This window comes from Pseudophryne corroboree, chromosome 1 (genome assembly GCF_028390025.1).
Source record: "Pseudophryne corroboree isolate aPseCor3 chromosome 1, aPseCor3.hap2, whole genome shotgun sequence".
NCBI classification, from domain to species: Eukaryota; Metazoa; Chordata; class Amphibia; order Anura; family Myobatrachidae; genus Pseudophryne; species Pseudophryne corroboree.
The window spans coordinates 128,281,538-128,298,829 of record NC_086444.1 but is presented as its reverse complement, the minus strand read 5'-3'; the positions used below and the strand labels follow the sequence as shown (position 1 = coordinate 128,298,829).

Sequence of the window (17,292 nt, the reverse complement as noted above, 5' to 3'; positions counted from 1 at the left end):
CTAGGTCGACAGGTAAAAAAGGTCGACATGAGTTTTTGATATATATTTTTTTGGTGTCGTTTTCTATGTACAGTGACCGGGAACCCCAATTAGTGCACCGTGTCCCCTCACATGGCTGGCTTCGCTCGCAATGCTTCGGGCAAGGTGCCTCACTTCGCTACCGCTGCGCTCGACACAGGTTACTATTCCCAATCGTAGTCCACGTGGATCGTTAAGTATAAAAAAGTTAAAAAAGAACAGAAAAAATTTGTGAAAAACTCATGTCGACTTAGAGACTTGGTCGACCTAGTTACTGTCGACCTAGAGACCGGATCCCAATATAACTAGGGAGGCCAATCCCGGGACTGAAAAATGATTAATACACGACACCCATGGAACCAATAGAACCTGTGGCAAGCCACCGAGCCCGATGCATGGCGAGCACAGCGAGCCCGCAAGGGGCTCTGTTGCGCTCACCCCCCTGCCGGCATTCTGCTGCCGGGATCCCCACTGTTGATATGCTGACCGCCGGGGGCGCCGGCAAAGCATTACCAACCCGTTTAAACTATTACACAGCAAACTATACACATTCTGTATGCTTACAGTAAGGTCGCGCACGAGAAGGGCAGATCTGAAACTGAGGAATTGTAATACTGGCTGAGAGCTGGATGTGGTAAGGGGATGTGAGTGGGAGCACCTTAGTAAGAAAACATAAAAAAAATTACCTAGTACGTAGCATAGATTTAAAGCAAAATGTATTTAAATAGGAAATAAAGCCACAAATTTGCGGTTAACAGATATCAAAGGCTGATATGCAGGATGCCGCTGTCTGTATATTGACAGCCGGTACCCCGGTCGCCGGTAAATCCTACTGAATCCGAATAATATATATGAAAGCGTTCCCTTTAAATACACACCAGTTCCAGGGCAGATTTGGGTTCAGTGTGAACGCAACTGACCCGGGAATTTCCTGGGTGTTTGGTGTAGTGTGAATTGGGAAGTCTGAGACCCAGGATATTCCCAGGTTGATAGACCTGGGTCGTACCTTTTGTATTTCCTGGGTTTTATGTCGGAAAGGGGTATAAGACTATAATTAGGCTTACCATACTACCCCTTTATACCGGGACTCCTATGGATTACACAGGTTCTGTGGCTGATTAAAGCCAGGTGAAATGCAGGCTTGAAGTCAGCAGGCCACAGAACCTGTGTAATTCATTAGTGTCCCGGTTTAAAGGATAGTATGGTAAGCCTAACTATAATCCACGTTTTGGGACATTATAAGAGGAAATTATTTGGAGATAAATATTAATAATGTCCCATGGTAACAGTGGATGAATTATACATAAGGGATTAATATACCACCATATATTGGCTGCTGAATAATGTAGGATTTGCCCCTTAATAGATGCGCGTCTCCGCAGTACTGAAATTATAAACCGAGGCTGAAAGTACAATTCATAGAGACTACACGTTGTGGCAATCACTTTTATTGTGTTATTATCACATTTGTGGCACATTGACTTTTTTCCCCACATTTTCACTTTTTGCAGCCATGCAAAAAAATGCATGAGTATTATGACTGCCGACGCAGCAATGTTTATAAACCGTGTCCATGTCTAGCAATGTTTGTACTGTATGTCACTTTTTCTTGTTTTGTAAGGTGCTGTAGACACTTTGGGGGTCATTCCGAGTTGATCGCTCGCTGCCGTTTTCGCAGCGCAGTGAACAGGTTACTATTGCACATGCGTATGCACCGCAATGTGCAGGCGCGTCATACGGGTAAAAAGCGTATCGTTGCTGGGCGATGGATTTAACGAAGAATCCATTCGCACAACCGATCGCAAGGCGATTGACAGGAAAAAGGCATTTATGGGTGTGACCGTTTTCTGGGAGTGTTTGGAAAAACACAGGCGTGCCCAGACGTTTTCCAGGGCGGGTGTCTGACGTCAATTCCGGGCCCAAAAAGACTGAAGTGATCGCAAGGGCAGAGTAAGTCCAGAGCTACTCAGAAACTGCAAAAAACGGTTTTGTCCCGCTTGGCTGCACACGCGCTCACACACTTGCAAAGCGAAAATACACTCCCCCGTGGGCGGCGACTATGCGTTTGCACGGCTGCTAAAAGTAGCTAGCGAGCGATCAACTCTGAATGACCCCCCTTATGGCACTATATAAAGCATAACAATAATAAAGTAACACAAAATGTGGTTCTAGAATGGGTTGTGCAGTTACTACACATCCGTAAAAGCCATCAATGGGAAAATATTCTTCTTGGCAGTAAACCGCAGAGGTTCAGGAATATAAGATAATGCAGTATTTAATTCTCGGGCAAATTCAACAGGATTTGGCCATTCCTGACAATGCCAATCTGACTTTTTTTTTTTAAAAGTCGGATGGACATTATCAGAAACGGGGCTAAAACCTGTTGGATTTGGCAGCGAATCCGACAAAGCATGTGGATCCGCAGCTAATCCGCCGATCCACGTGTTTTCCGACGAGTCGGAATTGCCGACCTGTCGGAAAAACGGCAGCCCGATTGAATAGGTCGGAACACTATCCGACCTAAAAAAAAGTCTGAAACTGATGACTTCAATTGAATACCCCCCAATGTCTTCTCTCCAGCTATTTGTCCTTCTGCTATTATTACCTATAATGCCATTTTCCTGAAACTGATGTTGCATTCTAGTCTTTTCTTTTTAAAGAAACCAAATGTATTTTCTGGAAACAAAACAAGGTATGATTTAAGTGGATAGTGCACAGAAAATGTGTTGACATCGGTATGTCATGAGCCCAAAGTGCCAAAATAAGATCTGGAATTTAAGTTGGCAGAGTGAAGAAAAATTGTCATGGCAGCGATTGGGTTAAACCATGGATAAGTAATTATGTCATGTCATTTACCCTATATGTGGAGTGCCAGACGTAGACAGGGAGTAACTGTTTTATTTATTTGTATTTCAGTGGAATGAGACTATTGAACTGTTCCGCGCGGGAATGCCCCAGAAGCGGCATCGCGTGCACTTCAAGACCTACGACCGGTGTTTCACTGCCTCCGATGCCGTGGATTGGCTGCATGAGCTGCTCCAATGCAATCAAAACTTTGGGCCAGAAGTAACTCGCAGTCAGACGATCCAGCTCTTAAAGAAGTTTCAGAAGAACCATGTCATCGAGGATGTAAAAGGAAGATGGGGGAGCGAAGACTTTGAAGATGATAACAGTCTTTACAGGTGTGTGTTTTATTAATTTACATAGGCTGGGTATTTCTTTACCGGATTTAAGAGATTACGCCCTCTTCCTTATCATTTGCATACAATGTGCCTGTTTTTAAGGAGCAAATGTCAGCATATTAAAGGGAGTAGACCTAAAAAATTAAATATTTAAAAGGTGTAAAATTCTTAATTACCAATTATGAGATTCAGTTCATTGTTTAACATCCTGTTGAATATGAATGTTAGTACATGGTGATGAAACTGGATGTATACTGGTCACAAAACAAAAGGTAGATGGTGTGGGAAATTTAGTGATCTAGTAAGGATTGCAAATTCTGCTAATTAGCAGATATAGAAGTCCTTTTGTGAGCATGCTGGGGGCCGCCCATCTCTGGGCAAGGCCGCCCCAGCATGCTGACCGCGCCGCCCCCTTTTCCCTCAACAACCACAAATTGCAAACGCATCGCAATTTCTGCTTGTTAGTAGAAATAGAGGAAGCCATGTTCCCGATCACGGCGGCTGCATGTGACGTCACTGCGATCACACCCTGTTCGCGCCGCAGTACCCCCGCAACGCTCCATCTCCACCCTGGAAACGGAGCATTGCTGCCCCCCGCAGCCGCATTTTCTGCGGCCACCCTCCACCCTCACGATCGGCGCTGCGCATGTGCCCACGGGCCGATCGTAATCCGGTTGGATCGCGATTTACGATCCAACCTGATTTAGCACCAGAGCGCATTGTTTATTATGGTATTGTCCCACAACTCTGATATTGATTAGCTTTCCTTGGGTGATGGCAGCTGCCATCTCCATGAAGGTGGGTACTCTGGCAGGCTGGTTCATGTGGTCAGAAGGCAGCGTCCGTAGTTAGCGGAAGGATTGGAATTCGTCACATACCTGGCACTGAAGTATTCTGAAACTTTAGTGGCAGGAAGGTATGTGATAACACTTGGCTAATATACTGTTAGGACCTTGGATGCAATGGGGGGGCACTGTCTTAATGTGTTGGTTCTCGTATATTCTACTGGATACTAGTTGGCTGTACTGTAAGGACAACTGCTTGGTGACCATGAACCACAAGGATAACTAGCTTGCTCAGCCAGCCATTCAAAGTCATGTGATCTGGTGCGGTATTAAAGGTCCTGCTCTTTTCTGGTATAAATTGTGCATGAGCTTGAAAACCTTTCATACAAATATGATTTTGGATGACATGGTTCTTATGAGGTCAGCTGAGTGTGGATGACAGCCAGGGGTCCCATTTATTAGTAGGAAGTTGGAGTTACTGATAATAGTCGTGAATCAACATTGCAGCTTTTTATCTTCATTTCTCTTTTTCTGAAAACGCGATGTTAATTATTAGTCCTTTATGTGGACTTGCCCCTAGCAGTCCTTCTCTGTCCAGTGCTTTCTGCTCTTTTTCTTTTAGCAACTAGCTCATTAAGTGTAAACATAATTGGTGTTCTCACATGAGCTTCTGTTTAGCATTTTATTTATTAATCATTTCTCTAACGTCCTAGAGGATGCTGGGGACTCCGTAAGGACCATGGGGAATAGACGGGCTCCGCAGGAGATAGGGCACTTTAAGAAAGCTTTGGATTCTGGGTGTGCACTGGCTCCTCCCTCTATGTCCCTCCTCCAGACCTCAGTTTTACACTGTGCCCATAGGATGAAGGGCGCACTGCAGGGAGCTCTCTTGAGTTCTTTGCTACAGAAAGCATTTTTGTTTGGATTTTGACTTTTTCACAGGGAGCACTGCTGGCAGCAATAATAACACCTCTTAGATGGCAAATAGGTATATACATGTACAGCTGGGCACTGTACATGTATATAATTGAGCCCCCGCCATTTTACACGATTTTGAGCGGGACAGAAGCCCGCCGCCGAGGGGGCGGGGCTTCTCCCTCAGCACTCACCAGCGCCATTTCTCTCTCCACAGAACGCTGAGAGGAAGCTCCCTGTACTCCCATGCTTACACAAGTTTAAAAAGAGAGGGGGGGGGGGGCACATAATTGGCGGAATAAAGTATAATACAGCGCTGCTGGGGAAAAGCATTCTGTGTTGGTCTCCAGGTTGTTGCGCTGGGGTGTGTGCTGGCATACTCTCTCTCTGTCTCTCCAAAGGGCCTTTCAGGGGATACTGTCTTCAGAAAAAGTGTCCCTGGGTGTGTGCAGTGTGTCGGTACGTGTGTCGACATGTTTGCTGTGGAGGGGGAGTGCTTGAATGTCAGGTCGCAGTCGGCAACGCCGACACCGGACTGGGTGGATATGCTGAATGTCTTGAATGCAAATGTAAATCTCCTGCATAAAAGATTAGACAAGGCTGAAGCTAGGGATCAGTCAGGTAGCCAGTCCGTGCCTGTCCCTGTGGTGCCAGGACCTTCAGGGTCTCAAAAGCGCCCCATATCCCAGGTCGCTGACACAGAAACCGACACAGATACTGACTCTAGTGTCGACTATGAGGATGCAAAATTACAGCCGAAGGTGGCAAAAGGTATTAGGTACATGATTATTGCCATAAAAGAGGTTTTGCATATCACGGAGGAACCCCCTGTCCCTGACACGAGGGTTCACATGTATAAAGGGAAAAAGCCTGAGGTCACGTTTCCGTACTCATTTGAGCTAAGCGAATTATGCGAAAAGGCTTGGGAATCTCCGGATAGGAGACTCCATGTTCCCAAAAGGATTCTCATGGCGTATCCTTTTCCACAGAAGGATCGGATACGATGGGAATCTGCGCCTAAAGTAGACAAGGCGCTGACACGCTTATCCAAGAAGGTGGCACTGCCTTCTCCGGATACTGCTTCCCTCAAGGATCCTGCTGATCGCAAGCAGGAAATTACCATGAAGCACATTTACACACATTCAGAAACTATAGTTAGGCCGGCCATGGCGTCGGCCTTGGTTTGTAGTGCTGTCGTGGCATGGGCAGACTCCTTATCTACGGAGATGGACACCTTAGATAGGGATACCATTCTAATGACCATGGAGCATATCAGAGATGCTGCCTTGTATATGCTCAGAGAGACGTTTGTTTACTAAGCTCTAGAATAAACGCTATGTCTATTTCTGCTAGGCGGCTCTTGTGGACCCGACAGTGGATGGGAGACGCCGACTCAAAGCGGCATATGGAGTCATTGCCTTACAAGGGGGAGGAGTTGTTTGGGAGGAGTTGTTTGAAGAAGGCCTCTCGGACCTAGTCTCTACTGCTACGGCCGGTAAATCGAATTTTTTACCTTATGTTCCCCCGCAGCATTCTAAGAAGGTACCACATTATCAAATGCAGTCCTTTCGTTTCAATAAAAACAAGAAGGTACGAGGATCGTCCTTCGTTGCCAGAGGTAAAGGCAAGGGAAAAAATCTGCACTCAGCTAGTTCCCAGGAGCAGAAGTCCTCCCCTACTTCCGCAAAGTCCACAGCATGACACTGGGGCTTTCCGGGGGGGAAGGGTCAGATCAAGTGGGGGCACGTCTTCGTCTGTTCAGCCACGTCTGGGTTCAATCACAGGTGGATCCCTGGGCAATAGAGATTGTTTCCCAGGGATACAGACTGAAATTCGAAGACATGCCCCCTCACCGGTTTTTCAAATTGGCTCTGCCGGCTTCCCCGTCAGAGAGGGAGCTAGTGTTAGCGGCAATTCACAAATTGTACATTCAACAGGTGATAATCAAGGTTCCTCATCTCCAGCAAGGAGAGGGTTATTATTCATCCCTGTGTGTAAAAATGGAATTAACAAGTAAAACCTTTGGCGCTCGTAGTGAGTGGTCTTTCTTAGAGCAGCTAATATACCAGGGTTAGTTAGACCCTATAACTGAAAGCAATACACAAGAAAAAGCGCTAGGAAACTGGATAAGAAATTTCTGACAAATTTAATAAAGAATAAAAATTATTCACTGTTGCAACAGATAATTGAAAAATTCATTAGAATCAGTTAAAAATAGGGCTTAATATAGCACTGCAAGAATTTAAAAAGTCCCATATGCTTTATATAGTATATAGAATTTGCCGGTACTCAAATGAAACAGTTCATCCCAAGAAGCTTTTTTGCCACAGTCCAGGAACAATATTGCGAATGGAAAAGAGAATACTGCAGTTAATGACCTTACGTAGCTAGGTTCAAGACGCTGCTTGGTCCAGTAATTTTGCTCAGGTCCAATGATGCAGTGGTCCAAATCGCTGATGCAAGGAGTTCCTTTATCTGACTTCTAGGCGTTTGTATGGGGATGTATAGTCAAAGTCCAGCTGCTACACCGACGCGTTTCGCTGTTATACACAGCTTTCTCAAGGTGACTATACATCCCCATACGATTTGGACCACTGCATCACTGGACCTGAGCAAAATTACTGGACCAAGCAGCGTCTTGAACCTAGCTACGTAAGGTCATTAACTGCAGTATTCTCTTTTCCATTCGCAATATTGTTCCTGGACTGTGGCAAAAAAGCTTCTTGGGATGAACTGTTTCATTTGAGTACCGGCAAATTCTATATACTATATAAAGCATATGGGACTTTTTAAATTCTTGCAGTGCTATATTAAGCCCTATTTTTAATTGATTCTAATGAATTTTTCAATTATCTGTTGCAACAGTGAATAATTTTTATTCTTTATTAAATTTGTCAGAAATTTCTTATCCAGTTTCCTAGCGCTTTTTCTTGTGTATTGCTTATTATTCATCCCTGTTTGTGGTACCGAAACCGGACGGTTCGGTCAGACCCATTCTAAATCTAAAATCCCTGAACCTGTACTTGAAGAGGTTCAAGTTCAAAATGGAATCGCTCAGAATGGTCATCGCCAGCCTGGAGGGAGGGGATTGGATGGTGTCCCTGGACATAAAGGATGCGTACCTTCATGTTCCGATTTTCCTCCCTCACCAGGCGTTTCTGAGATTTGCAGTACAGGATTGTCACTACCAATTTCAGACGTTGCCGTTTGGTCTTTCCACGGCCCTGAGAATTTTCACCAAGGTAATGGCGGAAATGATGGTGCTCCTGAGAGAAGTTGCTGGACAGCGTGTCTCTGTCTGTGAAGACGTTGCAGATGCACGGCTAAATTCTCAATTTACCGAAATCCCAGCTAGTACCTGCAACGCGTCTGACCTTTTTGGGCCTGATTCTAGACACCGACCAAAAAAGGAGTTTTTCTTTCGGTGGAGAAGGCTCAGGAGCTCATAGCCCTGGTCAGGAACCTTTTAAAGCCAAAAAAGGTTTCGGTGCATCGTTGCACAAAGGTTCTGGGGAAGATGGTGGCTTCATACGAGGCCATCCCCTTCGGCAGGTTCCATGCGAGGACTTTCCAATGGGACCTATCGGACAAATGGTCCGGGTCCCATATACATATGCAGAAACGGATCACCCTGTCTACCAGGGCCAGAGTATCTCTCCTGTGGTGGCTGCACAGTGCTCACCTCCTAGAGGGTCGCAGATTCGGCATTCAGGACTGGATCCTGGTGACCACGGACGCGAGCCTCCGAGGTTGGGGGGCTGTCGCACTGTGAAGAAATTTCCAAGGTCTCTGGTCAAGCCTAGAGACTTGTCTCCACATCAATGTCCTGGAGTTAAGGGCCATTTACAACGCCCTACGCCAGGCGGAGGAGTGGCTTCAGAACAAACCGGTTCTGATTCAGTCGGACAATATCACGGCAGTGGCTTATGTAAACCGCCAAGGCGGCACAAGGAGCAGAGTGGCCATGGCAGAGGCGACCAGGATTCTGCGCTGGGCGGAAGGCCATGTAAGCGCACTATCAGCAGTTTTCATCCGGGGGGTGGACAACTGGGAGGCGGACTTCCTCAGCAGGCACGACCTGCATCCGGGAGAGTGGGGGCTTCATCAAGAAGTCTTCACACAGATCGCGGATCGGTGGGGACTGCCTCAAATAGACATGATGGCGTCCCATCTCAACAAAAAGCTAAAGAGGTATTGCTCCAGGTCAAGAGACCCTCAGGCGGTAGCGGTAGACGCTCTGGTGACACCATGGGTGTTCAGATCGGTCTATGTGTTTCCTCCTCTGCCTCTCATACCCAAGGTGTTGAGATTAATAAGACTAAGAAGGGTCAGAACAATTCTCATTGTTCCAGATTGGCAAGGAGGACTTGGTATCCGGATCTGCAAGGGTTGCTCACAGAAGATCCGTGGCCTCTTCCTCTAAGGCAGGACCTGCTGCAGCGGGGGCCCTGTCTGTTCCAAGACATACCGCGGCTGCGTTTGACGGCATGGCGGTTGAACGCCGGATCCTAGCTGAAAAAGGGATTCCGGAGGAGGTCATTCCTACCCTGATCAAGGCTAGGAAGGATGTGACATCGAAACATTATCACGGTATATGGCGGAAATATGTTTCTTGGTGTGAGGCCAGAGCTGCTCCTACGGAGGAGTTCCATTTGGGCCGTCTGCTTCACTTCCTTCAAACGGGAGTGAATTTGGGCCTACAATTAGGGTCCATAAAGGTCAAAATTTCGGCCTTATCCATTTTCTTTCAAAGAGAATTGGCTTCTCTTCCTGAAGTACAGACTTTTGTGAAGGGAGTGCTGCATATTCAGCCTCCCTTTGTACCTCCGGTGGCGCCTTGGGATCTTAACGTGGTATTAAGTTTCCTCAAGTCACCTTGGTTTGAGCCACTCAAAATAGTGGAGTTGAAATACCTCACTTGGAAAGTGGTCATGTTGTTGGCCTTAGCTTCTGCAAGGCGTGTTTTGGAATTAGCGGCTTTATCATATAAAAGCCCATACCTGATTTTTCGAGTTGAGGACTCGTCCTCAATTTCTGCCCAAGGTGGTCTCATCTTTTCATATGAACCATCCTATTGTCGTGCCTGTGGCTACACGGGACTTGGAGGACTCTGAGTCCCTGGATGTGGTCAGGGCTTTGAAGATTTACGTGACCAGAACAGCTAGGATCAGGAAGACTGAAGCTCTGTTTGTTCTGTATGCGGCCAACAAGGTTGGCGCTCCTGCTTCAAAGCAGACAATTGCTCGCTGGATCTGTAACACGATTCAGCAGGCGCATTCTACGGCAGGATTGCCATTGCCTAAATCGGTTAAGGCCCATTCCACTAGGAAGGTGGGCTCTTCTTGTGCGGCTGCCCGAGGGGTCTCGGCACTACAACTGTGCCGAGCTGCTACTTGGTCGGGTTCAAACACCTTTGCGAAGTTCTATATATTTGATACCCTGGCTGAGGAGGACCTCCTGTTTGCTCAATCGGTGCTGCAGAGTCATCCGCACTCTCCCGCCCGTTTGGGAGCTTTGGTATAATCCCCATGGTCCTTACGGAGTCCTCAGCATCCTCTAGGACGTTAGAGAAAATAGGATTTTACTTACCGGTAAATCTATTTCTCGTAGTCCGTAGAGGATGCTGGGCGCCCGTCCCAAGTGCGGACTTCTTCAGCAAGACTTGTATATAGTTATTGCTTACATGAGGGTTATGTTATAGTTGGTCGGTCTTGAACCGAGGCTATGTTACTTGTTCATACTGTTAACTGGGTAGTTTATCACAAGTTATACGGTGTGATTGGTGTGGCTGGTATGAATCTCGCCCTTAGGTTACATAAATCCTTTCCTCGTACTGTTCATATCCTCTGGGCACAGTTTCTCTAACTGAGGTCTGGAGGAGGGACATAGAGGGAGGAGCCAGTGCACACCCAGAATCCAAAGCTTTCTTAAAGTGCCCTATCTCCTGCGGAGCCAGTCTATTCCCCATGGTCCTTACGGAGTCCCCAGCATCCTCTACGGACTACAAGAAATAGATTTTCCGGTAAGTAAAATCCTTTCTCTAACGTCCTAGTGGATGCTGGGGACTCCGAAAGGACCATGGGGAATAGCGGCTCCGCAGGAGACTGGGCACAAAGTAAAAGCTTTAGGACTAGCTGGTGTGCACTGGCTCCTCCCCCTATGACCCTCCTCCAAGCCTCAGTTAGATTTTGTGCCCGAACGAGAAGGGTGCAATCTAGGTGGCTCTCCTGAGCTGCTTAGAGTAAAAGTTTAAATAGGTTTTTTATTTTCAGTGAGACCTGCTGGCAACAGGCTCACTGCATCGAGGGACTTAGGGGAGAGAAACGAACTCACCTGCGTGCAGAGTGGATTGGGTTTCTTAGGCTACTGGACATTAGCTCCAGAGGGACGATCACAGGCCCAGCCATGGATGGGTCCCGGAGCCGCGCCGCCGGCCCCCTTACAGATGCTGAAGCAAGAAGAGGTCCATAAATCGGCGGCAGAAGACTTTCCTGTCTTCATAAGGTAGCGCACAGCACTGCAGCTGTGCGCCATTGCTCTCAGCACACTTCACACTCCGGTCACTGAGGGTGCAGGACGCTGGGGGGGGGGCGTCCTGGGAAGCAATGAATTTACCTTAGTTGGCGAAAAATACATCACATATAGCTCCTGGGCTATATGGATGTATTTAACCCCTGCCAGTTTTCCAGTAAAAAGCGGGAGAAGAGCCCGCCGTGAAGGGGGCGGGGCCTATCTCCTCAGCACACAGCGCCATTTTTCCCACACAGCTCCGCTGGTAGGAAGGCTCCCAGAATCTCCCCTGCATCCTGCAACTACAGAAACAGGGTAAAAAAGAGAGGGGGGCACTTATTTGGCAAAATAACAGATATAAGCAGCTATAAGGGATAGACACTTATTGTAAGGTTGTCCCTATACATATATAGCGCTCTGGTGTGTGCTGGCAAACTCTCCCTCTGTCTCCCCAAAGGGCTAAGTGGGTCCTGTCCTCTATCAGAGCATTCCCTGTGTGTGTGCTGGGTGTCGGTACGGGTGTGTCGACATGTATGAGGAGGAAAATGATGTGGAGGCGGAGCAGATTGTCTGTAACAGTGATGTCACCCCCTAGGGGGTCGACACCTGAGTGGATGTACTGTTGAAAATTACGTGACAGTGTCAGCTCTATATAAAAAAACAGTGGTTGACATGAGACAGCCGGCTACTCAGCTTGTGCCTGTCCAGACGTCTCATAGGCCGTCAGGCAGATGGCAGATACAGACGCCGACACGGATACTGACTCCTGTGTCGACGGTGAAGAGACAACCGTGATTTCCAGTAGGGCCACACGTTACATGATTGAGACAATGGAAAATGTTTTATACATTTCTGATAATACGAGTACCACCAAAAAAAAGGGGTATTATGTTCGGTGAGGGAAAAACTACCTGTAGTTTTCCTGAATCTGAGAAATAAAATGTGTGATGATGCGTGGGTTTCCCCCCGATAACAATGAATAATTTCTTAAAAAGTATTGGCTGCATACCCTTTCCCGCCAGAGGTTAGGATGCATTGGGAAACACCCCCTAGGGGGGATAAGGCGCTCACACGCTTGTAAGAACAAGGGCTCTACCCTCTCATGAGATGGCCGCCCTTAAGGATCCTGCTGATAGAAAGCAGGAGGGTATCCAAAAAGGTATTTACACACATACTGGTGTTATACTGCGACCAGCTATCGCCTCAGCCTGGAGGTGCAGTGCTGGGTTGGCATGGTCGGATTCCCTGACTGGAAATATTGATATCCTAGATAAGGATAGTATATTATTGCCTATAGAGCATTTAAAAGATGCATTTCTATATATGCATGATGCACAGCGGAATAATTGCCGACTGGCATCAAGTATAAGTGCGTTGTCCAATTCTACCAGTAAAATGGTCAGGTGATGCGGATTCCAAACGTCATTTGGAAGTATTGCCTTTGAAAGGGGACATTTGGGGTCGGTCTTTTAGACCTGGTGGCCACGGCAACAGCTGGGAAATCCACGTTTGTACCCCAGGTCGCCTCTCAAAATAAGACGCCGTATTATCAGGCGCAGTCCTTTGTTGGCAAGCGGACAAAAGGTTCCTCTTTTCTGCTCGTGACAGAGGGAGAGGAAAAAGGCTGCAGAGATCAGCCAGTTCCCAGGAACAGAAACCCTTTCCAGCCTCTGCCAAGCCCTCAGTATGACGCTAGGGCTTTACAAGCTCAGGCACGGTGGGGGCCCGTTCTCAATGAATTTCAGTGCGCAGTGGGCTCACTCGCAAGTAGACCCCTGGATCCTTCAGGTAATATCTCAGGGGTACATATTGGAATTCGAGACGTCTCCCCCTCGCCGTTTCCAAAAGTCGACTTTACCGACGTCTCCCTCTGACAGGGAGGCAGTTTTGGAAGCCATTCACAAGCTGTATTCCCAGCAGGTGATAATCAAGGTACCCCTCCTGCAACAGGGAACGGGGTATTATTCCACACTATTGTGGTACCGAAGCCAGACGGCTCGGTGAGACCGATTCTAAAATCTAAAATCTTTGAACACTTACATACAGAGGTTCAAATTCAAGATTGAGTCACTCAGAGCAGTGATTGCGAACCTGGAAGAAGGGGACTACATGATGTCTCGGGACATCAAGGATGCTTACCTTCATGTCAAAATTTACCCTTCTCACCAAGGGTACCTCAGGTTTATGGTACAGAACTGTCACTATCAGTTCAGACGCTGCCGTAGGGATGGTCCACGGCACCCCGGGTCTTTACCAAGGTAATGGCCGAAATGATGATGTTCCTTCGAAGGAAGGGAATTTTAGTTATCCCTTACTTGGACGATTCCCTGATAAAGGTAAGATCCAGGGAACAGTTGGAGGTCGGTGTAGCACTATCTCAGATAGTGTTGCGGCAGCACGATTGGATTCTCAATATTCCAAAATCGCAGCTGGTTCCGTCGACGTGTCTTCTGTTCCTAGGGATGATCCTGGACACAGTCCAGAAAAAGGTGTTTCTCCCGGAGGAGAAAGCCAGGGAGTTATCCGAGCTAGTCAGGAACCTCCTCAAACCGAGCCAAGTCTCAGTGCATCAATGCACAAGGGTTCTGGGTAAAATGGGGGCTTCCTACGAAGCAATCCCATTCGGCAGATTCCACGCAAGAACTTTCCAGTGGGACCTGCTGGACAAATGGTCCGGGTCGCATCTTCAGATGCATCAGCGGATAACCCTGTCACCAAGGACAAGGGTGTCCCTCCTGTGGTGGTTGCAGAGTGCTCATCTTCTAGAGGGCCGCAGATTCGGCATTCAGGACTGGGTCCTGGTAACCACGGATGCCAGCCTGCGAGGCTGGGGAGCAGTCACACAGGGAAGGAATATCCAGGACTTATGGTCAAGCCTGGAGACATCACTTCACATAAATATCCTGAAGCTAAGGGACATTTACAATGCTCTAAGCTTAGCAAGACCTTTGCTTCAAGGACAGCCGGTGTTGATCCAGTCGGACAACATCACGGCTGTCACCCACGTAAACAGACAGGGTGGCACAAGAAGCAGAAGGGCAATGACAGAAGCTGCAAGGATTCTTCGCTGGGCGGAAAATCATGGGATAGCACTGTCAGCAGTACAGTATTCATTCCGGGAGTGGACAACTGGGAAGCAGACTTCCTCAGCACGACCTCCACCCGGGGAGAGTGGGGACTTCACCCAGAAGTCTTCCACAGGATTATAAACCGTTGGGAAAAACTCGACAGGTATTGCGCCAGGTCCAGGGACCCTCAGGCAATAGCTGTAGACGCTCTGGTAACACCGTGGGTGTACCAGTCAGGGTATGTGTTTCCTCCTCTGCCTCTCATACCCAAGGTACTGAGATTGATAAGATGGTGAGGAGTAAGCACTATATTCGTGGCTCCGGATTGGCCAAGAAGGACTTGGTAACCGGAACTTCAAGAGATGCTCACGGAGGATCCGTGGCCTCTACCTCTAAGAAGGGACCTGCTCCAGCAAGGACCCTGTCTGTTCCAAGACTTACCGCGGCTGCGTTTGACGGCATGGCGGTTGAACGCCGGATCCTGAAGGAAAAAGGGCATTCCGGATGAAGTCATCCCTATCCTGATCAAAGCCAGGAAGGATGTAACCGCAAAAACATTATCACCGCAATTGGCGAAAATATGTTGCGTGGTGCGAGGCCAGTAAGGCCCGACGGTGGAAATTCGACTGGGTCGATTCCTACATTTCCTGCAAACAGGAGTGTCTATGGGCCTGAAATTGGGGTCCATTAAGGTTCAAATTTCGGCCCTGTCAATTTTCTTCCAAAAAGAACTAGCTTCAGTCCCTGAAGTTCAGACGTTTGTAAAAGGGGTACTGCATATACAGCCTCCTTTTGTGCCTCCAGTGGCACTTGGGATCTCAATGTAGTTTTTTTTTGGATTCCAAAAGTCACATTGGTTTGAACCACTTAAATCTGTGGAGTTAAAATATCTCACATGGAAAGTGGTCATGCTGTTGGCCCTGGCCTGGGCCAGGCGCGTGTCAGAATTGGCGGCTTTATCCTGTAAAAGCCCTTATCTGATTTTCCATTCGGACAGGGCGGAATTGAGGACTCGTCCTCAATTTCTCCCTAAGGTGTTTTCGGCATTTCACTTAAACCAACCTATTGTGGTGCCTGCGGCTACTAGGGACTTGGAGGATTCCAAGTTGCTGGACGTAGTCAGGGCCCTGAAAATATATGTTTCCAGGACGGCTGGAGTCAGAAAATCTGACTCGCTGTTTATCCTGTATTCACCCAACAAGCTGGGTGCTCCTGCTTCTAAGCAGACGATTGCTCGTTGGATTTGTAGTACAATTCAGCTTGCACATTCTGTGGCAGGCCTGCCACAGCCAAAATCTGTAAAAGCCCATTCCACACGGAAAGTGGGCTCATCTTGGGCGGCTGCCCGAGGGGTCTCGGCTTTACAACTTTGCCGAGCAGCTACTTGGTCAGGGGCAAACACGTTTGCTAAATTCTACAAATTTGATACCCTGGCTGAGGAGGACCTGGAGTTCTCTCATTCGGTGCTGCAGAGTCATCCGCACTCTCCCGCCCGTTTGGGAGCTTTGGTATAATCCCCATGGTCCTTTCGGAGTCCCCAGCATCCACTAGGACGTTAGAGAAAATAAGAATTTACTTACCGATAATTCTATTTCTCATAGTCCGTAGTGGATGCTGGGCGCCCATCCCAAGTGCGGATTGTCTGCATTACTTGTACATAGTTATTGTTACAAAAATCGGGTTATTGTTGTTATGAGCCATCTTTTCAGAGGCTCCTTCTGTTATCATGCTGTTAACTGGGTTCAGATCACAAGTTGTACGGTGTGATTGGTGTGGCTGGTATGAGTCTTACCCGGGATTCAAAATCCTTCCTTATTGTGTACGCTCGTCCGGGCACAGTATCCTAACTGAGGCTTGGAGGAGGGTCATAGGGGGAGGAGCCAGTGCACACCAGCTAGTCCTAAAGCTTTTACTTTGTGCCCAGTCTCCTGCGGAGCCGCTATTCCCCATGGTCCTTTCGGAGTCCCCAGCATCCACTACGGACTATGAGAAATAGAATTATCGGTAAGTAAATTCTTATTATTTTCTCTTACATCCTGGAGGATGCTGGGGTTCAATTTAGTACCATGGGGTATAGACGGGTCCTTTTGGGAGCCACTGGCACTTTAAGAGTTTAATAGTGTGGGGTGGCTCCTCCCTCTATGCCCCTCCTACCAGACTCCGTTTAGAAAATGTGCCCGGAGAAGCCGGTCACAGCTAGGGAAGTTCCTAGGAGTTTTTCTAGTTTTGTTGTTTTCTAGAGTTAGTTAGGTACAGGAAGGCTGCTGGCAACAGCCTCCCTGCTTCGTGGGACTTAGAGGGGGGAGTAGGAACCAACTTCCTGAAGAGTTAATGGTTCTCTATCTCTGCTGACAGGACACTGAGCTCCTGAGGGTGCTGATCGCAAGCCCATGAGGCGACCGCTCACTCCCGCAGGACGGCCGCCACCCCCTAACAGAGCCAGAAGAAAGAAGAGTGGTGAGTACAGCGCTGGCGTCCCGGTTAGCGGATCGCCAGCGAGTATGGCGGCGCAAGGGTGGGAGTGCGGCTCTGACAGGCTGCACTCCGGGAAGGCTCAGCAACACACTGTGTAGGCGCTTTGAGGGGCGTCCTGAGCAAGCGCGGATACACCCTACACTGGTCACGCAGCTAACGGGGGCTAATCCCGCTGTTAGCACAAAGAAACCTCAGGCCAGTATAAACAATTAGTGCGGGAAGCCGCGCCATTACAAGGGGCGGGGCTTCCTCTCAGAGCGGATCCAGCACTCACCAGCGCCATTTTCTCCCTGCAGATCATAGGAAAGTGACGCTGACAGGGAGCGCTGCCCTCCACAG

General features: G+C 48.1%; 1 protein-coding gene across 1 annotated transcript in view; it reads left to right on the top strand.

The window, feature by feature from the left end:
• The window catches only part of DEPDC1B (DEP domain containing 1B), a 179,981-nt gene that overhangs the window by 12,076 nt on the left and 150,613 nt on the right, over positions 1 to 17,292 (top strand). Inside the window, exon 2 of the mRNA XM_063962849.1 lies at positions 2,935 to 3,200. Within this exon, the coding sequence (XP_063818919.1) occupies positions 2,935 to 3,200 (266 nt within the window). The remainder of the gene's footprint in view (positions 1 to 2,934; positions 3,201 to 17,292) is intronic.